The sequence below is a fragment of the Manacus vitellinus genome, unplaced genomic scaffold, assembly GCF_001715985.3.
Source record: "Manacus vitellinus isolate BGI_N305 unplaced genomic scaffold, ASM171598v3 scaffold_3_pilon, whole genome shotgun sequence".
In the NCBI taxonomy this organism is placed as follows: Eukaryota; Metazoa; Chordata; class Aves; order Passeriformes; family Pipridae; genus Manacus; species Manacus vitellinus.
This window is the reverse complement of record NW_021940535.1, coordinates 39,662,956-39,686,508: the sequence shown is the minus strand read 5'-3', so window position 1 is coordinate 39,686,508 and position 23,553 is coordinate 39,662,956. Positions and strand designations below refer to the sequence as shown.

Sequence of the window (23,553 nt, the reverse complement as noted above, 5' to 3'; positions counted from 1 at the left end):
GACTCCTCCCTATGTTCCCTATGACAACATTTAAAGTTTTCTACTCATAAGGACATTTTAGCTCCCAGGTCCATACAGCCCAGCAACCCTCCAAATTCAGCTCAGGACAAAACCTGGATCTCTACCTTTGCCTCATACCAGGGATCCTGGCAGGACACCAGGATGTGCAGGCCAGACAGCAGCCAAGTACCACCCCATTTAGCTGCTGAGGGAAGCAGCTGGAGGAACAAAACCCCAGTGTGCACTACGGGACAGACCTTCCCCACAGCTTTGAGGCCCATGGCATACGTTCCCTTACAGTACAGCTTAAAACAGCAGAGGAAAGGAAACAGCTCACTGTCAAAATCCACACTAGGAGAAGCCACCTGCTGCTGCTACTGGAAGCACATTTTCCTCCACTTACTAGTTCTTATCTCTCCAAAAGAAAATTGCTCCAGCTCCTTCTAAGGTTCACACATCTTCTACGCTTGCACAGCTCAATGACAAGAGCACTTAATCAAAAACGCTGTCAGCAGCACTTCAAAGCACAGCCTTGCAGAGATTAAGTTTCCTAACTTTTAAAAGCAATTTCAAACCAACATTTTGCTATGTTTCCTTCACCAAATCAACAACAACAACAACAAGTTAGGATATTATAACAGTTTCCTTCTGTCAGGAAACTAGACATCAATCAAGCACAGATTCACTAGCTGAACAGAACTCAGTTCCTGTCATGTATCTCAGTATTTTATATCCTTTGGTTTCCATCAATACACAAGGGCACACAGATCAGAAGGCTCCATCTTTTCCTGGTTGATTAATAACAGTAAAAAATTCATATGCCCTCTACACACTGAAGTTATCAGTGCTTTGTTTGAGGTATGAAACTTACAATAAAAATGCAAGTTTCATTATGAAATCTTCCCTGTTTAAGACCTGTCCAACAGCTCTCTCACCTCTAATCCCCAGTTCCCAGATGCACTAAGAATTCTGCAGTCAGGATCTTGGATGTCTCTCAATCCATATTTTGAAGCATACCTCTGTTTTGCTTTAATTGCATTAACATGCACATGGATACTGCAGGGCCTTTCTGTACCTTTGGCTAGAGAAACAGTGCTGTTAACCCACCTCAGAACCACTAGCAGACAGCCTAGCACATGACCCCAAGCCCTCCTGTCCCTTGAGAGGTAAGCGGTGAGGCACAGCTACTTCAAACCAAAAGAATCTCCCCCCAGGAGTAGCAGCATTTCTTCCCCCTGTATTCTGACGCATCAGGTTTGTTGCAGCTGTGTGCCTGCAGTACCAGTCTCTCGCTGCTCAGCATGTACAGACACCAGCACCAGCAGTTACCACACGGAGTCAGGAATTCAGCTCCTCTGAAAGGTTTCTGTATCAGTCTCTGTGGCGCAATCGGAGAGCGCGTTCGGCTGTTAACTGAAAGGTTGGTGGTTCGAGCCCACCCAGGGACGGATGAACTCCCTTTTAAGGACCAAGAGCCAACTCATAAAGCCCAAGGAGGGGAAGTGCCAAGTCCTATCCCTGGGAAGGAACGATGACAGGCACCAGTAGATGCTGGGGCCACCCCACTTGGCAGAAATGGACCTGGGGGTTCTGGCAGACACCGAGGGAACACAAGCCAGCAAAGTGTCCTTGTGAGAGGGGAGACTGACAGCAAGGTAAGGGCAGCAATCTTTAGTCTCTGCTCAGCACTGGAGAGGCCACAGCTTGAGTGCTGCGTCCAGTTCAGGGCTCCCTAGTACAAGAGAGACATGGACATAGTGGAGAGGGCCAAAGGAACAGCCACAAAGATGATGGTCTGTGACTGTTCAGCCTGGAGAAGGCTCACAGGGGATCTTATTAATAAATATAAATACCTGAATGGAGGGTACAAAGAGGATAGTGCCAGGCTCTTTACAGTGGTGCCCAGTGGGAGGATGGGCAATGGGCATAAACCAGAACAGACAAGGTTCCAGCTGAGGATCAGGAAACACTTCTTCACTGTGAGGTTGACTGAGCACTGGCACTGGTTGCCCAAGGAGGTGGTGGAGTCTCCTCTCCCTCCTTGGAGATACTTAGAAGCTGCCTGGACATGGTCCTGAGTCAGGTGGCCCTACCTGAGCAGAGGGGTTGGACCAGATGACCACCAGAACCCCCATTCAACCTCAACCACTCCATGTTCAGCATTCTATTCAGGAGAAAAATAGAAGTCAAATCATATCTAGGCAAATGTAATCACTGATTTCTGGCACCCTGAGTACGTAATTGGGTACGTAGATTGGGTAATCTACGTAGAACTTCAGCTTCTCATTTCATACCAAGCTCAGGCATTACCAGTATATAAGGCTCAACTCTTCACAGAATATTCTGAGTTGGAAGGGACCCACAAAGATCATCAAGTCCAACTCCTGGCCCTGCACAGGATGAGCCCAAGAATCACACCATGTGCCTGAGAGTATTGTCCAAACACTTCTTGAACTCTGTCAGGCTTGGTGCTGTGACCATTTCCATGGGGAGCCTGTTCCAGTGCCCAACCACCCACTAGGTGAAGAAGAACATTTTTCTAATATCCAACCTAAATCTCCCATGACAACTTCAGGTCATTCCCTCAAGTTCCCCCCATCTTGCTTCCATAAGCATCCTTACTTCTGTCCTCCTGGACAACACCTGCCCACAGGCTTGTTATCTTTCTCATACCTACCCCGAATTAAAACAATTATGTTTAAAGCTGAAATTCAGAGATGATATATAACCTCTAACCAATATAAAATATTTATACATTACATTTCTATGCTATGCATTTTATTCAAGTATATTAATAAAGTATGTTTGATAGTTAGATATGCTTACTATACTGTGCATTATAATATTTCTATTTTATATTTTGTGTATAAAAGGTATTACCAAAACTGCCTTCACAGTCTGGGGGGCTGCTACTGTTCTTCCCTAAACTTAGAGTAGCTAGATCTGGAGATTCTCAATACTGTGTTAAAGAACAAGTTTCATGCTGTCAAGAACATCTGGATAGTCACATTCCTCAGAAATTCCAGCCTGACAAGCATTAAGAACTGGGAACCAAGCACTTCTGTCAAAAGGATCCAAGTAGATGTATTCCCAGAAGTAAATTCAGAGCTGATGAAACACAGAAAACACTAGAAGCGTTTCCTTCCAATCATGATTAGACACTTCTATTTTAAGTCTTCTTCTGAGTCTGGGGTTTTTTTTAGCGTCTAACACAAAGACCTAGAGCCCAGGAGTTCTAGAATTTGACTGCACAGCTTCTTGACAGAGCAATGATGAAAGGAAAAACCATTCCTCAGGGATGTAACCAAACATGCTTAAAAGATGAAGACAGACAAGCTAGTCAAGTCAATTAGAAAACATCAAAGTCAATTAGAAAACATCTGCTTAAAAAAAAAAAATCTAACTGCTCACAGTCACAGTAAATATGCTGTTTCAGAACACTCCTCTCCCCAGAAATATTCTGCAATGGAATAAGGAGTAAATGACTTAATTCTTTTGCAGAACAATACCCACTATTCAGAGTGCCCTGCTGTTCCCTCTCTCTGACAAAAGCTGTCAGATCTGGGAAAGACAGAATTAAAGATGAATCCAGGTCCTGTGATAAAAGGACCTTTTGTGAGAAACTGAAAGTTAAGTCTCTTCTCAACAAAGGGATGAATCTAGACTAGGGGTCAAACAAATATGGAAATAAATTATAGTCATCTGCCAGCACTACAGAACGTGCCAACTATTGATGAGAAAATAAAGTTACTCAGAATTTTAATGCTCCTACCACTTTCCTCTGCTGCTAGCCTACAAAGCCCAAAATTCTTTGACCTCAATGCTAACAAACAAGATTTACTCAGCCCTTATATTCTGCATGAAATAGTAGTGCAAATCTAGCATTTTAATACAATAATTATGTGTATTTAATATTAATTACATTTACATATTTAAATTATCCTATTACATTAACAATACTAGATACAATATTTGGTAAAAACAACTAGCATGGTTAAGTCTTCAAATTCTGGTACTGTTTTCTATCAAGTATAAAACAGAATAGAAAACAAAATCTCCATGTGAATAATGTGTATTTTAACAGAAGCAGCCAAGACCTGTTGCAAAACACAGATCATGTATACTGACATTCAGACAAAACCTTGCAGTAATTAAAGGTACTGTCATTCACTATATTTACAAGAAACTGCTTAATAGTTCAGTTATCAACTGCACTACAGTGATTATTTAAAAAAACCAAAAGTGCACACAACACAGCATCCTTGTCTTGTCCTTTAGAAATAAGAAATAATTTGTAGGAAAGAAGTGACACTGTTTAAACTACATGTGCTAGAATATATACAACTCCGCAACAGGAAGAGGTTAAAAAAGTCGAATACTGTGGAAAAAAATTTATTAAGTCTATACAAGTCTTCTGAAACAAACCATTGGCTTTGATACAGTAAATTCAAGTGAATACTCATTGCAATAGTATTTTTTCATACAGAGATCAAGAAGCCCTATAGCTTCCCATTTAGTGTCTGTGACAGGAAGTTTTATTTTTGAACAAGTAGCTGCATAAAGCAGACGTGATAGAGATCTCACAGCCACAGTGAGCTACAGTTGAGATAAACTTATATTACAAACATTTCAGAAATTAGGAATCCATACTGAGGTGTGGTAAATTGATTCACAATGAAAGAACAAAGACATCACTCAGACCCCTTGCCAATAATGAAGACTTTCTGCAGCGAGTCTAGAGCAGAATGCATCATAAAAAACTAGAATGCAAGAGTACCACAAATTTAGCATATAAATATCACAGGATTAAAACTCCAGTTAAGCCATCAACTGAAGTGATGATTAAAAGGAAAACATGGCGTTCTCCAGTTTTGCAAAGGAAGCTTTCAAAGCATTTCTTCAAGAAGGTGCCAATACCTACAGCCTGTGCCAATTTGTATTTTAGACAGCTCTGCTGAAAGTTTAGCAGGTTTGTCTAAAAACTGTATAATCCTGCTGGTTTCAATACCATAAAAAAAGCATTTACTAGAAGAAATGAAATGTAACATTTATAGCTCACACTGTTTGCAAGATCTGTGCACACTATATAGTTCTATAATTTCAACAGAATTTAAAAATGAGACAAAGAGCAGACAATGCAGTAATGTGTTTGTTAGATGGATTTGTTTAGAATAGTTACACAATTAATGTATACAGTTGTAAAATTTTTAGTGCATTTTTTCTTGCACGTTATTTATGCTACTTATAAAAACCTGAAGATTGCAAATCGGGCATGCTTACCATAACATTTTCAAACTGGGAAAGCTGCAGAACATTTCTCCTACAAGTGTTCACTGCCATGATACAAAACAAATATGTGCAAACTGCAAGGTCCCTAAAAATAGCATTTAATGACTTCATGTACAGAAAGATGTCACTATCTGTTTAAATATGCAAAGAATAAGCTTCCCCAAGTTTATAACATAGAACAATATCCACCACATGCTCCTCCTCCTCCATATCCTTCTTCCTTGTTTGATAACTTTACACCTCTGTTTTGGCTTTCACTCTCCCACAGTCCAGGAGTTTGAATGATTTTTTCAACAAGTTCTTCAAAGGCACACTGTACTCCATCACATGTTTTTGCACTTGCCTCTGGAAAGGGGACACAAGAAGTCAAGTGTTAGCACAACTTTGTGTAACTCTTTTAGTAGTTCTCTTTCAGTTAAGTCTTAACCTACGACCTACACTTACAAACCTTCTACAGTATATTCTACAAAAACATAACAGTGCCAAAATTAGAAGGGATGCAGATTTCTGTCAGCACATAAGGCAGCACCTCAAAAGAGTTTTTAATAGAAGAGTTTTCAAGCTGAACTTCACCAGAGTATATGGAGACAGCTATAGCTTAGCTTTATTCTTCTGTGGGAAGCACTCCAGTAAGAAAAAGGAGGGTTCTTGTCTGATAAACCTGGTTGCTGTTCTGTATGTTAGTCAGAACTGCAATACTACCATACCATAAGAAGCAAGAATCCATACTGTAGGATTCTGGACCAGTCTCTGTCATAAAACCTATCTGACAAAAAGCAATAAGGGATCTCATTTCTTCTGCAGTTAGCAGAATTCCAGGTAATTTCATTCAGGAGCCTTACTTGATCAAGCCCAAGAAATCTGCTCGCAGGTTATGAGAGCAACAGACAGCATTGAAAATCGTTCAGTTCCACTAGGGATTGTTCATCTACTGTTCCCTGTTCATCTACACAGCCTTGCAGATACTTAATATATGTACCATGCACACACACACACATACATATATTTATAGTCTAATTTTCATTTTGCTTTTCATCTTTCATGCACTTAACAGCTTGTGCCTCAACTTTGAACTTCCATTTCCACATCTGACACTGTAGCTGAAAAGAAACACAGCAGGGTACTAAACAAAACTATGTCATTAGTCAGAGATGAAGAACATAAGTCTCTAAGTATAGGACACATCAATGAACTGCTTTGCTACTGGAATCATCCTATAAAATAATCCCTGCTGATCCTTAAGAGAAACATGGAATAAACACATGCATAAAGAGTCAGTTCATCAACCATTTTTTAATTTATCATTACAAGGCCTTGCCTACAAGACCCATTTCATTTTGCAGCAAGATGAGACCAACATATCTGCTCCAGTCATAATTACGTCCTTATTCAATCCCACCCACCATTTAAAAGTTAAAGATATACCTAACTATTTTTAACATCTCAGTTCTAATACAGATTTCTGTCAGCTACCAGCTATTTTTCTATACTGAAGGTTGGCTACTAGTGCCAGTTTTCCCTCTTGCATTTTGCTTCTGTTATTACTCAGCAAGTCAGCTGGGAAAAGAAATCAGACAAAACCCCAAAACAGGTTTCATCAGGCTACGGCACAGCCTGTATTCTGTCCTTAATCCTTATGTGTTTCAGTATACTCATTCACAGTTAGAATAGGTACCTGGACATATTCAAGGACAATTTTGAAAAACAGGAATACCCATCATCTTTGTACCTACAGCAGCTGGGAAATATCAGTAACTGGACTGTGTGCAAGGACTACAGTCCTACAGAAGTGGTACTTTTCATTATGTAACAAAAATCAAGTGATATCTCTGCAAATACCTATAACATACCTATGAACAACATGGAATGTTTTCTTGCAAATTTGAGGCCTTCATTTCTGTCAACTTCATGGTTTTCCTATAATAAGACACAGCATTAATATGTATTATTAACAAAATACACCAACTTACTTACTGCAGTTGAATTTGGCTTACCTTATCAATCTTGTTTCCAACTAACATTTTCACTATGTCATTCCTTGTGCAATATGTTTCCAATTCATTTAACCAGTTATCCAGCTTGACAAAAGTATCTCTTCTCGTGACATCATAAACTGAAAGATATTAACAATATTATTTCCACAATATTTTTCCAAGAATGACAGCTTACGTTATAAAAGGAGCAAAATTATGGCTTTTTGAATTAGAAAATTGAAGGAGTCCCAAGGATTCCAATCTACTTTCTACACCAATAACTGGAAAAAGTTGGACATCCATCAGCTCAAATCACTGATGCAGAGCAACTCTAACATTCAACTACTGAGCTTAGACTAATTTATCTTGAGACACCCCATCTTACAGGCTAGAGACTATCATTCTCCACAGAATTCTGCACTTACAGATCCCAGTATAGGCTACTTACTAACATCACTACACCACAGCTATGCAAAAAGTATGGCATGACCTCCAGCACTGAACTAATTAGTGATAATTAAGACTTGTTTTAACACCCCTGCTATGCTACTGATTTAGCTAAAAAATAAACACATCAGCAAATCCTCACAAATACTGGTGAACTACCGAGTTTTCAGTATTTTACTGTCTTCAATGATTTACGATTTGTATGAAATATAAGCAGTAAGCCATGCTAGGAGCAGAAAGGGCAGACAAAAAAAAGCAGATCTAACTCTAAAATCCACTACCCAATAACTAATAGCTAGCATTTCAAACTATGAAAGTATTTTTCCTTCATCTTCACATCCCATTGTGCAGAGAGGCATAAACAGTTTGTTTCAATCAAATCTGCAACTCGGCTTGCATTTTTAGGAAGCAATATAACAAAGAAATAGTCGTGAGGTATTTAATAAAATGGGAGGGCAAGTCTCAACAGAAGAACCTTTTGACTCCCACAGTGCTTCAAGCTCCCACAGCTTGAAGCTGAAACTTTCACAGCTTTCAACAGTAAGTGGTAGTTTCAGTGTCAGAAACTAGGTGACTTGACAAGACATGCCTTGACAGGAATGCAATGCAACTCAGACTTGGGAAAAGGTACATACAAAATAAAACCTATCAAGAAGTCACATGACAGAGGTTATTCCAAGTTAAACAATTTAACTGGACACAATGTCTTACCAAAATTCTCTCAAGTCAGGTGTACCTTCAAAAAAATTAAACTTCCCTGCCCTTACTTTAGTCAGCTCCTCACTTCTAGCACTGGAGAAGCAGAATTTCAGAGCTCAGTGCCTACATAACAGGTTTCCATATACAAAGGAAAAGCAAATGAAACTTCACTCTGAAGCTGCAATTATGGGTTTTGCCTGGGTTTGTCCCACACAAATTGGTACTTTCTATATGCTCAGCTAGTCTTTTCTAAGTGATTCTGACTGTGTAACATCACATCAATAGGGAGACAAATAACAAAAAATCCCAGACAGACTCCACAGTGTTTATATAAATTTCATTAGGAAAAAAAGAACAGAGAGAAGGAGAAAGCTGTATACGTACTGATACAGAGAGAATACACTAAGGAGAGTATTTTTTTTTTTTACATTGGACTTAGTAAACACAGGCAAAAATAAAAGAAAATAAATAAAAGACAAATTCCTGACAGCACAGGGACCACAGCTCCAAGCTATCCTTTCAAATAGCAGTAGATTTTAATCTCATGCAAAAATCAGAGGTTCTCACGCTGGTCAGATTAACTACATGAGAAAGAAGTCAGACATCAAGATGCTTTAATATGAACTGTTCCACACAGATGCAATGATTTTTAATACCAATTAGATATTATGTAAAGGTTATATGAGTTTATGTAACTCCCATGCATGAAAAACACAAACATTCAGAATAGCATGCAAGGCTATACTTACCTAGGATAACACCTTGTGCACCTCTGTAGTAACTGGGCGTTAATGTTCTGAACCGCTCCTGACCTGCAGTATCCTAAAAAGCCAATCAGAAAGTTCCATTATGCAGAATTTAGCACCAACTAGTTTAGCCTTCAGGTATTCTGCTTCTAATGAACAAACAAAATAAGACTTAAAAGTGTATTTCACTACCAGATTAGCTGAGTTTATTCCTTCTCCTGCTGTTTTACTACACATTAACTTTATTATGTAATCTACCCTGAGAAACACCTTCTAATTGTTAAATGCAGTAAATAACTGAACTACATGGCAGTAAGATAGCCATTTCTGCAAGGGCATTTGTTCTGCACCTAGTACTGCAGCAACCAGCATGAGCAGCATAGCTGCAGTACTAACTAAGGTCTTGTAACAAGCATCACACCCATGGCACCAAAACCAGTTCCCTCACTTCAATCGCTTGGTCCAATTAAATTGATTGAGTGCCAGGGTAAATGCATTAACACACTATGACAGAGCAGAAGCAGAAATGTGGTTTCCCTGAGAAACAGGTTTCTCTGGTTTTAAGTAAAGTTGAGTTTACAGCCTCAAATTTAAAGTGCCAAAAGCTCTGCAAAAAAACCCCTACATATTACTGTTTTCTTAGCAGATATTAAGTTATAGAGCACACCTATTGCAGACTTTATGCACAGAATATTTAATCAGTTTACCCAGGTGAGAAGTGACACGTGAAACACGGGATTCCGTGACAAAGAACCTGAATAACAAAACTGGACTTCCAACGTTCTACAAACCACTCAGTCAATCCCACCCATCTCAAACTGCTTCTGTGTAATGATGAACATTTACAAGCTTTTCTTTTCCAGTTTACCTCAGGATTATTTCTTTATATTTACCAATATGAAAAAAAATAAATCCTAAGTTAGTTATATGTAATATTTTCCATCCCATTATCATTCATCATTCTGCTATCAGTCTTGTTTTCCTCCTATGTGTCTTTTTTTTCTGTCAAGCTATTTCAGTTATTTTCCTTGTCAAACTCATTTATTTTAGTGATCATTACTATTGTAACTAAGACATAAATCCTGTTTGTTACTTGAGATATGAACCACCCTCAAAGCAATAAAAGTATTGCAATACATATTTCATGTTTCACTACTACTTCCCAAGAAAGGAAAAAGTGCAGCATCTTGCTCATACAAGAAACAAGGTTTTATTCTTGCTACAAAACAACACAACTGGGTCTGAATATTCAAGAGATGCTTCAAGTCACATAAGTCTGCAGGCTTATGGAGAATATTTAAAAAATAGCTTGAAGTATCTGTTCTTTCTTCATGGCCATAAATGCAGAAATTCTACTTTTAGCTGAAGTAGAAGTTGAATATGCTAAAGCTATGAGTACAAACACTGTCTCTCTTTCAGATGCATCTGCTACAAATAACTCTAACCTTGAGCCTATAAATGTCCTTGTATGAGGGCTATGAGGTTTTATGGAGGTAACATTTGAGCATGCAACAGTAATTCCTAACCTAATACACAACCTAACGTTATAGGCAAAATTTAGTAAAGAAGTTCACCCTTTTAAAATCTGTCAAGTACAGACAAGAGCAATATAGACAGGGATGTCTCAGATTAGTGAGGGCTAACTCTCTAGACGTTGAACAGTTAAAATCATTAAAAACACTTAGGAATGGCTATGTTCACTTTTTTAAAGTTTGACTGATTTAGTACCATTTAATTCCTTCTCTTCTCTACTCCTATCCCAACTAGACCTGGAGTCAGTGTAGCTCACAGGCAATAGAACCACCCCACCAGCCAGCTGTCCCACAGTTCATTCTACCTTTTGAATGGTGCAGTATTAACCTCCCACTTCTCCAAATCACCTTCATATTAATAGAAAAGAATTCTATACAAACTGTACATTATACAAACCATCACTATTCCTAAAGCAAAGCAATACATTAAGAACTTCGGGAGAGACTTACCCATATTGCCAGTTTAGCTTTGTTTCCATCAACTGAAATAGTTTTCACCTTGAAGTCCACACCTAGAACAGGAAAAATATTTTAGTTCTTCAAACATACTACAGCTATCTTTGAAAGAGAAAAGAAAAAAAAATCAAACTTGGAAAACAAGCTGTGTTTTGACATAAGCAGGAAGAGTAAATTTCATTAGCTATTTATGAACCTTGCTCAAAATGCAACATTTTGTTGCTGACAGGCTTTTGCAAAAGCCTAAGGGTCTTTAAGCCATTGACTCAAAATATTTTATGGAATAGGGCAACTACTACATTTCCTGTATTAAAGCACAAATTCCAGCAGAAATTTTCAAGTTTGTAATTCAAATGGGTTAACTTTCTATTCATTACTCACAAACATGTTTTCCTTACACCCCTGGCCTTGAAGAACAATATACTTTAAAACTAATGAAGGTAGCTGCATTTAGGTAGCTATTTGCTCTGTTTCACGATCTCAAACCAAGTCTCATCAAGCTTGGCAAACTGACATAGGCAGAGAGTCGTGTAGTACATGACTGCTATCCTATGAGAAATAACATTAGATTACACTAATTTAACAAGTGCCAGATTCTGCAACTGGGATGTGGTGCCCCTGGTTGTGCATACAGACTGGGGAATGAGAAGCTGGTGAGCAGCTGTGGAAAGGGACCTGAGGGTCCTGGTTGACAGCAAGTTGCATATGAGTCAGTGGTGCCAGGAGGGCCAACCGTGTCCCGGGGGCATCAGGCAAAACATCTCCAGTCAGTCGAGGGAGGGGATTGTCCTGCTCTGCTCTGCACTGGGGTGGCCCCACCTTGAATATTCTGTGCAGTTTTGGGCACCAAAATATCAAAAAGACATTAAACCATTAGAGAGCATCCAAAGGAGGGCCATAAGGATGGTGAAGGGTCTGAAGTGGAAGCCTCACGAGGACTGGCCAAGGTCACTTGGTGTGTTCAGCTCGGAGAAGAGGAGACTGAGGGCAGATGTCATTGGGATCTTTAACACCCTCACGAGGGGAAGAGGAGGGGCAGGTACTGATCTCTCTGCTCTCGTGACTGAGAAACTTATTTTGTTAAATTATGTCAACTTCTGGACAATATTTCAACAATTGCAAAAACTTTGGAAACATTTTGTTTTCTCTTTTCTTTTTAAGTTTTCCTAGCCCTCAGAAAAGGTGCTGAGGAATAACTGGCAAAATTTGGTATTGTCAGCAAAAAATTAGAGAGTTTGGTAAAAGAAAATAAAACCCCTGGCAAAAAAAAGTTTTTGCCAGGAGAAAAGAAAAAAAACCCGCTTGCTAAAGTCTGTCTTTGCAAAGGAAGAGGTAAGGTGTTAGCGGTCGCACAGCCTAAGTCGTTTGTTGCTTAGTAACCGGGTGGAGGCCTAACTCACTCCGGCCGGGGAACCTATATACCCTGACTCAGCAAGGTTTCTTGTGGCTGGGCGGAGGTGGATTCTTTTGTCTTCTGTCCCTGTTCTGGGAGGGACAAGGGTGGTCTGGGATATGTGTATTTATTTGTTTTCTAATATTGTCTAATGCTGAGTGTATTATTAAATAAGCAAAGACTCTGAAGCACTGCACATCACCGAAAAAGGATGCTGTCCATGGATGAAAGCAAAAGAACTGTTCCAGTCACTGCAACAGACAAGATTGAGTTCCTGAACTCTCTACCCACATTCTGAATTACATCTCGTTTGCAATATTAAAAAGTGAAGAGGTGGGAGATAATGATTTGCATAGAGTGGATTTTCAATATTGATTGAATGCCTGGGGTTTTTTTTTTTTTGCTTGGTAGTATAACAATTGCCCACTGCTTTCCTCTTTCTTCTGTCAGCTACGTTCTCCTACTGCTGCTGCTACAAGAAGAAGAAAATCCAATTAAATATGATTCCAGTGGTTGTCCCAACCCAGGGGTGGAATGTGAGATCCTGGATTTGAATCTCACTGAATTATTGATATGGGTCAGAACCAATGCACCGTGAGTGTGTGTGCATACGGGGAAGGGCTGGGCCTAGACCTGCAGGAACATGGTAAGGCCTGCACACAAGGCCTGTGCTGAGGGCACAGGGCAGAGCCAGAAGGCAAGGCCTGCAGTCCATGCAGAGCTGAAGGCCCTAATGCCAGACAAGGCAGATCTGTCTGGTAGCCTGCCCACACCACACTCCTGCAGCCTGTGACTGGCTACAGCACAACTCACTCTGGCCTGGAAGGTACTGCCCGGATATCCTGCCTGGGAGGGAAAACCGAACTCTACAAATACACAAGACTCCATGTGGTCTCTCTGTCTCTCTCCTTATGAAGTTGAGTCAGGGGAAGTTTAGGTTGGGTATCAGGAAAATGTTTTTCACCCAAGGGGTGGCTGAGCACTGGAACAAGCTCCCCAGGGAAGTGGTCACAGCACCAAGCCTGACAGAGTTCAGAAGGGTTCAGAAAATACTCTCAGGCATATGGTGTGATTGTTGGGGTGTCCTACATAGGGCCAGGAATTGGACTCAATTATCTTGATGGGTCCCTTCCAACTCAGCACATTCTAAAATTCTATGATTCTATGAAACATGTCAAATAAGCTTTGGATTATTTCAACACTTATTTATTTATTTATTTAAAGAGATATTTATTTACCTCTTACAGGGATTCGAGCAACACCATGAACTCACCAATACCACGCTCAGTGACCAAGAAAAAAACCAAAGTGACAACATGATAACAGTTCTGCTGTTCAGTCATCTACCTCAACATTTAAAAATTCATCCCCTTTCACGTGTCCTCCCCCCACAGGAAGTAGCAGCCTATTACTTGCTCAAGAACAAGTTGCAGAATACTCAAGCCAAGGAGGACAAGACGTTAGTGACTGTGCAAATTTAAAGGATATAGCAACACACCTCAGTTTGAGAGGCTGAGTACAGTTATGATCCATCATGCTGTAATTCAATCCTTAGGTTACTAGTAGCAAGTAACTAACTGGAAGTATGTTTCAACTATTTTGGAGGGACTTTCACTCCCCACCAGGCAGCAGCCCTGAAGTGAAATAACTGTGGAAAGTTGACACCTTTATAAGAACAACTTTCAAACGCAACAGCAACCTTTTTGCACTCCAAATTAAAATGGCAGCCATCACACTTGCTACTAGAAAAAGAATTTATCTATTCCAACACAAAATGAGTAGGGCTTCGTGATAAGTGTGCTGCATTTATATTCCCAAGGTCATGCAGATTACAAAAAAGTGCAAACAGCTGCCAAAACATGTTCAACTTAAAGTCACAAAGAGTATATAGGATGACTAAGAAACTGCACATTACAAGCAGATTTAAACTTTAGTTGCACTGGGATGTTGCACTGAAGTCTAAAAGAGCTTTATTTAAAAAAATATAAACACAACTTTTTATTCCACTGTTTCACAGCTTCAGCTCACTAGTGTTACCAGACATGTCAGGTCATTTTCAGACAACATTCTGCACTGGAAGAAGTTCATACTCTTTATTTCAAGCAAAATTTTCCCAAAGTACACTAACTTTTGCAGTAACTGAACAGAACTTTGTTTTTTTCAGGGACTAAGACTCCTAGTCCCTAACTTTGCAGTAATATAATGCTCAGTGGCATGCACAAGAGTTCTAGAGTTATGTTCACAGAAAAGAACAGTTGCTATTAACTTTATTTTAAACACATGTTCTTGGAACTTTACCTAGTTCACAAAAGACTGCTATGCTAGCAATCTGACACAAATTGATCCCAAAGAACATCCTGTCCTGTCCATTTTTCAGCACTCAGCAGGAGCTTTTAGACTAATAGAATCTCTTTCTTCCACTGTAATTGCACAATTCTTCCCCTAAACTGCAAAAATCACCATTGTTCAGTCAGCATGTCCCAGAGTTCACAGTGCATTCTTTTATCCATTAGCCTGGCATCAGAACTTGTAACTGCAGGTATTACAAGTCTATTGGATACTTTACAAAGCAAGGTATGTCACAGCAGTTTCAAGAAACAAAACTTTTTTCCTTAGGATAAACTTATTAGGTGTATTCTGAAGCCACAGTATCCTTCTCCCATTCAGTAAACAGATTTAGTATCTTGTGCTTGCACAGCTCAGCAATTTTCATTTAATGGAAAATGTATATACATCTTTCTGTTAGCCTTGCTGCTGGCTTAAAATTTACTTTTAATTTTGCATGAGTGATGCAAGTAAAATAAGAAACTAAAATTGCTAATAAACTGGTAATTGAAAAGCAAAAGCATGAAAATGAACTAATAGCCCACCAAGATATATCCTCTAAAGTGATCAAGGCATGTCAAATATAATTCTAGCAAACCAAGGAGTTCAACACATACATAAGTCAATGAACAAAAAGAAAACTTTTAAATAACTGTGTTTTTGATTGTCATTCTGCCATAAAAGATGATAGGTAGAAAAAAATAAGGCTCAAGAAAATCTTGTTGAATTGAACAGGGTACCTGTGTTCTCTAAATACATCAGTGAAATACAGACATGTTTGTGACAGGTGTCAGTTCTGAGCTTCCAAGAGTGATGTTTCTACCCTTGACAGCAGAAAGCTGACACTGCTTTCCACCATGCCTTGGAAGGCAGCCAGAAACAAGACAGCACTGTATATAGACTGTACTCCTGTGTGTTAACACCTACTGCCTCAGCACTGCACACCAGCATACTATGGACTTCCAGTCCACGAGGAATAGCTTTGTCACTGATACTTCTCTCACACACAGGCCCGTGTGCCATGCTGGATTTACAGGAGTGCAAAATGAGCAGAGTGTAGTATTTGTGTTACAGGCAAGTGACAAGTTGGACAGCTTAGAGCTAGAGGACTCCAAATGCAAGGAAAGCTAAGAAGTTAAGAGACATCAGATCTGTGCAATACATCACCTCATTTATGAAACAGGGATTGCACTGAACACTTATCTAGAATCTTTCATACCAAGAGCAAGCAAGCAAAGACAAGCATGAGCAGTAAGGAAAACAGAAAACATTGGGGTATATCTACTCTGGTAAGATCCATGTGATGAAGCCCAATGAACAAGCCATTCCAAGGAATGCAAGGAGGACAGGTAATCTGCTAGGTTGACTGAAACACTGTTAATCCAGCTGAAGCTATTTGCCCAAAGCAGCTTATTCTTCCCAGAATATCATAGGATTTTTACAAAGTTCTGAAGAGAAGCCCACAAAGAACCATCATTCTGGGTTTCATTTAAATTGTACCCAGTAGGTCTGTGCAATGCATGAAGATAAGGTACACCTCAACAGGTCATTTCAGGGGTCTAATTGTACTGCAGTCAAGACTTTCCCTCAGTATTGTGGTTTTGTGTGCAGTTCTTACTATATGTTAAAAAAAACACTAAGCAAACCAGACATGTCATCACTTCGCTTTCTAATCCAAAAAAAAAAATAGTCCCTTTAGCCAGTTTCAACAAGAAAGGCTTAAAAACCTCTTCTGTCCCCAAACTCAAAACAAGTAGGGTGTAATTAGCGAAAAAAGAACTCCAAGTTGAGACTCACAAGGTGTTTTAACATTTCACTATCTTGCAAGGACCTGAATTTGGCATCTAGGATCTGTCTTCATTCAGCACAGAACAGTTACCTCTAAGAGCTCACTCCAGTTGCTTTATCTGTATGAACAACAAATCCTACCCCGAATTTAAAGCTGCTATGTTGCTTCTTAGAAATACATTCACCAGAAAAATGGCAATGCCACTGCAGGAAACAAGAAAACAAGTAAGAACCACCTAGATTCTGTCCTCTTCCAGTTAAGTGGAAAAAAAAAATTAATCTGCTACCCCTAATGAGTGCTCCACACACCGTGCTATGGGACTTTCACAGTTGGGGTCACAGTAGCTCTACTGCACAAGACTATAAACATCAGCTAGAGGGGCCTAACAGGGTGATCTACGCCAGCATTTTGCTCAGTCTCTAGAAACTGATTTTTCCTGCCAAATCATGACATTCATTCCAGATTAATGTATTTGTTTCAGAAATCAAACTCTACCTGAAGTAATGCTCACATTGAGTACACTTCCTCCTTTTCTACATCAGAAACAGAGCAAGGTAGGACCTGCCAGCAGTAAACGTTGAATTGTTTCCAATAACCAATGATTAGCTACTACACTTGATCTTGTGCATTTTGGCAAATGCAAAGAGGAAGAATTACTTCAAGAAATAATTCCTTTGTTTCTCAAATAGTGTATGGATGTCAGTGGTAAAAAATATCACGTGCAAACAGCAGAATGAAAAAAAAACACAGCTAAAAACAAAACAAAAAAAAAAAACCCAACAATAAAGATGGCCACACTGAGCCTACTGGTATCCAAGACATCACGAAAGCTGAAGCAGCTATTCTGTACTAACTTCCTGGCCCACATGGTTGACTTATCAAGAAAGTAGGAGGATATGAAGTATACACAGTGTCAAAACTATTAGATTAGAATACAAGATTGTCATCTTCACCACCTGATCTATAACATTCCTGTTTACTTCCATGCTATCCTCCCTCACAAACTGAGGTGGGGCTCCTTGCACAACTTCATTTTTTACAAGCAATGGAATGAACAAAAATAGGCCACGTTCCTCCTCTTGGCTGCTCAGTGCTTTGTATGAAATAGTACTCCTGTATTTTATTAACATTAATGAAAAATAGATCTATTTATAGAATTCTTAATCAATTAGAGCTGGATTTGTTTACCAACAGCTGAACTCTAAGACAAAATTTTGTATAAGTTCTTGAACAGAACTCTTCCAACAGAGAAAGCCAAAAATGCAACTGAAATGCACTGTGTGAAAAAGTATCTCCCTTTTTTCATTATTTTCAATATATCTGACTATATAATATGTGAAATATAATATTTAATTGTATTAGATATTATATAATAAAATTGTAATATTTGAAGTATTATACATTTTTAATATAGAATATTCAAAATATAATTTCAATGCTTTCCATTATTTCAGTTATTACTTTGGCACAGAGTTGCATCACATTCTTAAAAGTTTCATATTGCTCCTTTGACAACCAATCTACATAGGGTGTCCTGCATTCTGGGCCACCCTCCTCCAGCACAGCTGACCTACACTGATAGGTATCATACCAGCACAGCAATGACACATCACTGCTTTTTTTCCCAGCAGCTCTAGATTCTTGGCTCTCTTCCACTTTTCTCAGAGCCTAGCTGGGAAGGAGCTGATTACTAAGTAGAAGAGAAAAAGGCACATTGTAATTTCCTCCCTACAGAGGAAAAGCAGAAGGTACACAGAGCGCAGTACACCCTAGTATTGTCAGAAGTTGCAAGAGTTAACATCCCCTATTAAACAGTCTTAAGATAGCTACTAAGTATCACATTACAAGGTCTGGACAGCAACACAACTATTTAAATAACTTTAGAGCTATCCTGCAGAGATAAATCAGTAGGAGACCTAACAGTAGCTCTTACATTTCCATTTGAGCTCAAAATGCTGCAAACGGTGAAGGGCAGGTTACTCCACTGGAGCTTTTCCCTGACCACACCTATGACCTCCATTTGCATGGTGATGGGTGTCACTCATATCTGCTTTTTCAGTCAAGGATAAATTTTGGCATAAAGGGGACAACTACAGGCCAGTATATTCAATTCCCTACACCAATGAGCACGACATACTAAAACTGTGTCCACGTCATCCCTGCATTACAGAAAGGCAGACATGTCTGAACTTCACATCAGGCATGTCTGAATAAACTACAGTTTTCCATTGAAACTGGTATGAATTTTTCTAAGGTAGTATCAGTACATACTTACCAATTGTTGCTGCAAGTTCTGGGTCGAATGTATCATCTGTGAACCGCAGCAGAAGGCTGATAGGGAGGGAAGAAAAATAAGAGATACTATTACTGCAGCATACTCATAGCTTGCTGGAAGTCTACAAATCACAAGTCTGAAAGGAACAGCAAGACCACACAGCTAAACAAAAACACAGGTCACTGTCTCTCGTAGGAGAGAAATTACAGAAAAAAAGAAGGGAACACGGAAAGAATACAGCAGACATGCTCTGCTCCTCACTGCATGTGTTACCAAGTATGCCTCTTTGAAAACAAAGTACTACACAAGGTGTCTAACCAGTTGCCTGAACAGTCACATGATTGGCTTCTCAAAGCATTTTACTTCTACCTTACTCTATTCTTCTTCTCCCAGAATTCAGCACAAAAGTAGTACTTTTTTTTGGTTTTTTGCAATATTGCCTCACAGTATTTCTGTAAGCTTGAGAAAAAAATTCCAAGTCAGCTTTTCATCCCAGAAATAACTCCTTGAACTGGGCACACAGGGGAACAGTAAGGACAACACCCACCAGAAATAAAGACACAGAAGTTGAAGAGCAGAATTAGGTCACCACTGTTTTATGATTTTGTATCTTTTTGTATATAAGGGCTTCCACACAAACATTTCCCCCTATCCTGATGAGTATGTTTGCTACCAATAGAAAAGCAGTTACAACTAAGATTTAATAGCACATCACACTGTAGTAGTGTAGGGTCCCTTAAAGAAATGCCCATAATGCCACTCTACTTGTGCCAAATGTAAATATTTTTGCAAGAGACAGATTCTCAGCATAGTTTCTAAAATTACCAGACTTAGGCATCTGTGGCAAGTGCGTACTACCACGTGGCAGGCAGCTGTTTGCTATGACCCAGCAGCTTCTACTCATTCCCAGGCTGGAAACAAAACCTTATTTACTTTTTGGTCTTCCCCCCCCACCCTGTTCTTTACTCCTCTCTCCTCTTTTTGCATGTGAATTCAGCAGTCAAGTGCTTTTTAGCATTTGGACACAGTCCTGCATTGACAAAAAAATGACTACTGAAATTCCTTTATTTCAATGACACTGGGTGGCAACTCTAAAGTTAACCATAGATCATCCTTTTTTCCCCTACTCCTGAACCCCAAAACCAAATGGTAGCTTTATTTGCCAAAGAATAATTAAAATAAATCATAGTATATAGGTTTTTACCAGTACCTTCAGATGGTTGTATCAGGATGCTATTTAAAAGTAACTATTCCTAGTGACAACCAGAACTAGTTTCATTCAAAACAGACAGAATGTGGAAACGTTATACTACTACTAGAATAAAATCATCATTTTACCTGTCCTGCATGTCAAGCACAGCCAACTTCTACCATCCCCATCTTTCCTTCATATGTAGCTATCATCTACAAAGGCCAGCACACTCACAGGGACCAGGTTTAAGACAGAATTTGTTCAGAAGTCAGGACTCCAGCCATTTACTACACTGTGTTAGTACCAGTTTAGCATCTGATCTTCCCTAGTCAAGTAACAGATAAGGGGCACAAATTCAGGAACAGTTCAATATTAAGTTCCTGTACCTGAACAATCGCAGTGTTGTCTTTTAATAGCAATTTTATTTCCTCTATATAATGCCTCTCTTAACAAGTTTTCCAGTGTGAAGAAACAAGTATATAAATAGGTAAACAAAACCACTGTGCGTTTTATATGCCTCAGGAAAAATTCTTCCATATGGCCACTCATATATAAGAGATGACCTCAACTACAAGAAATTTGCTCAGATCCTGTCTGTCACTAGAGGCCTACTGTACTAATTATCAACTCAGCAGCTACCTCAAGTGAGTAATTGGCAAATTTTTAACAAATACGGGGGCTTTTTCTAATCAGCAACTTCCATGTACTTTAGGGTCACGGTAGAAGACCAAGATTATTGCCATAAAAATCCCAAATCTAAAATTACCAGTGTGGTACATTCCCAGATGCCCTGCATTTACATCCCTTATAACCTGTGGTCGAACTACTCTGCTGCCTCCCCGTGCTCCCCCGCACGCATCCAGTGCTGGGTCACTTGTGACTCTGTATGTAAACATTATGGACCAGATATTAACCCCAAAGCGCCATGGAGATGTACAAGGGCACCCATCTCCCCAGGAAACAACGGTGCCCTGGGCACAGGGCGGCCCAGCTGCCCCTGGCCGGGCCGGCAGAGCCTCCGCCGCGCCTCTGTTTCCAGCGGGCCCGGCAGAGCACCGGGCCCGTGGCCTGCGAGAATCAGGGTTAACCCTGTCCTGCCGGCGGCCGGCCGAAGTTGGCGCGGGCTCCCGCGGGCCCCGCGCAGCACAGGCCGCGCCACAGCGCGCCCAGATCCACGCGGCTTGAGGCCAGGGCCGGGCGGTCAGGAGAGGCCTGGTGAGTCGGACGCCCCTCACCCTGACTCCGACGCCGCTCTCGCCGATGATGAGGATCTGAGAGTGGTCAGCACGTCCTCGTGCCACCGCGGCGCCCCGGCCCTCCCCGACCCTCCGACGCTTCCTACTCGCAGCTGCGCCGCTCCACTGCCCTGCCGCGGGGCCGCCCGCTGTTTTTTACAGCGCGCAGGGACGGATCCCGGGACGCGCGCGTGCAGCGGTGCCGGGCGGGGACGCGCGGGGCTGCCCCGGTGCCCTCGGGGGTGAGGGAGAGGGGTCCGTGGGTGCCGTTGGGGTGGGGGAGACAAAATGCCACAGGGTTATTAGGCATTGTAACGAGCTGCCCAGGGAAGTGGTGGAGTCGGCGCGCCTGGAGGTCTTTAAGGAAAGACCGGACGTGGCACTCAGTGCCATGGTCTGGTTGACACGGTGGTGTTCGGTTCATAGGTTGGACTCGATGATCTCAGACGTCTTTTCCAAGCTAATTGATTCTGTGATTCTGCACGCTGGCAGCCGGCCAGTGCCCCGTGCGGGAACAGAGCCAGCAGCCATCTCCCGAGGAAAGTGGCTGGCCCCCTACCAAGAAATGGGCTCTGTTGGTCCCAAACCAGCAGTGCAGACCAGTTAGTATGCGACACTAAATATTTTTCTGCTAGCAGAATCTTTTGTTGTCCATTAAAAGCCGAAAATGTTCTTCTAAAACTGATTGCTGTGACAAAGTCCAACCAATTCAGCTAACCTGCTGTTACGGCTGAGACCTACCTCAGGCGACCCTTCTAAAACTAATGAAGTATATCACAGGTGTGGGTCTGAGACTGTCCTTGGCCTGTGCTACAGACCTTGGCCCAGCTGGGCAGCCCCTGGGCAGGCCAGAGACTGACTCCATCACACACATAAACAAGCTCTGGCTCTTCCACAGTCACACAGAGATCAGGCTATGTCAGCAGTTTGCACCAGGCAGGTGCACTGAGAGGCTGTGGTGGTTTCTGTCAGAATGCTGCCTGCAGAGGGAACAGTTCTTTCTGCAGTCCTGATTCTGCTGTGCAGTTGCCTTCAGCTGAGTTCCAGGGTCAACACAGGAACCGTTCTCTTGTGTTTTTGTGGTAAACCTCTTTGTTGCCTGGCTCCTTCCACTTACAGGATCTCAGTCAGCTCTCCTGACTCTTACCTTACAAAAATAACTCCCAGGATGAGTACAATAACAGTAATTATCCTATTAAATTATGTAGACATATTCTATAATTAAACATGTGCAAATGGCTGGCTGTATTTACAACAGGACTGTGCCTGTTTATTAGGAATAATCTGAGATTTGTTGAAAGTGTGACGGTTTTTGTAGTTTGGATTGTGCTTTGCAGTCACACAAGAAAGCAGTGTGTCTATACTCTGTAGTTTTTGATGAAGTGTACAAGAGCTGTGGGATCTTAGCATGGAACAGGATGAGGATTTTAATTTGGAAGGTATATCCCAGCAGCAAAGAATTCTACTAAGGCTACTGAATCCCTTGAAGTCAGAGAGTTCAAGGGAGATTTGACTTTTTCTATTGAAGCCGTAGAATCAAACTATGCAATATGGATATTAGTCCTGATTTAGATCATAATTCTATATCTCACCCAGAATGAAGGGCTGGTCAGGATGGCATTCAGATCTTTTACCTTAATGATGAGCAGCTGCAAGAAAGAAAGTAAAACCTGCCCTAAATGAACAATTCCCTAGCTCATGCTTATAGATGTGGTGGTTTAGACTTTCCTAAGCATACCCTGTAAGAATAGGTATTTCTCCATGTTGTCTCCCTCAGGTGGACCTAGGTAGTCCTCTTACTCTGAGATTGGATCTGACTGCTGCAGTCAACCTGTTTGCTGTCTATATATCTATTTTAACTCTGGAAAGCCAAGCCTATTACAGGAGCCAGTGGTAGCAGATAAAGTAGCTCAGACCTAGCTCCTTCGAAAAAAGAGTATTACTTATTCACTGAAAGATGTAAAATAATTAGAACATCTTTCAACAGACTTTTTTAGGGTTTCTTCAGTGAAGCTGTCTCTGAATTGGGAGAAATATCTAACCTGCTGTAATTCGTAGGTGCATGTTTTTTTTCTTGCCTACCTTTCAGCACTCATCAGGAGTCCTCACTAACTCATGACAACCAACCCAATCCCTTGAAAAAGGCTGGAGGGTTTTTTCTTTTTATCATTTACTATCCCATTTGATCCTGACCTTGGATGT

At 40.6% G+C, this 23,553-nt stretch overlaps 1 protein-coding gene and 1 non-coding gene across 2 annotated transcripts; one reads left to right on the top strand and one right to left on the bottom strand.

Moving 5' to 3' along the window:
* Positions 1-1,374: 1,374 nt before the first annotated feature.
* TRNAN-GUU lies at positions 1,375-1,448 on the top strand. Its single transcript has one exon. It is a non-coding gene; the product is annotated as a tRNA-Asn (tRNA).
* Positions 1,449-4,376: 2,928 nt separating this feature from the next.
* RAB18 (RAB18, member RAS oncogene family) lies at positions 4,377-21,661 on the bottom strand. The gene is made up of 7 exons (XM_029961901.1): positions 21,459-21,661; positions 18,925-19,016; positions 11,137-11,198; positions 9,158-9,230; positions 7,284-7,402; positions 7,140-7,206; positions 4,377-5,634 (listed from the first exon to the last, which is right to left on the bottom strand). The coding sequence occupies exons 1-7, from the start codon at positions 21,659-21,661 to the stop codon at positions 5,456-5,458; spliced, it is 795 nt and encodes a 264-aa protein (XP_029817761.1). The 3' UTR covers positions 4,377-5,455.
* Positions 21,662-23,553: the final 1,892 nt, after the last annotated feature.

Bases quoted from the DNA above. Each gene is read 5' to 3' on its own strand.
- RAB18 (XM_029961901.1), bottom strand. From the start codon at position 21,661: ATGCCTAATAACCCTGTGGCATTTTGTCTCCCCCACCCCAACGGCACC. The intron at 7,207-7,283 runs GTAAGCCAAATT...GTCTTATTATAG, and splicing joins TTGGAAACAAGATTGATAAG to GAAAACCATGAAGTTGACAG. The intron at 5,635-7,139 runs GTATGTTATAGG...TCCCCTTTCCAG, and splicing joins ACATTCCATGTTGTTCATAG to AGGCAAGTGCAAAAACATGT.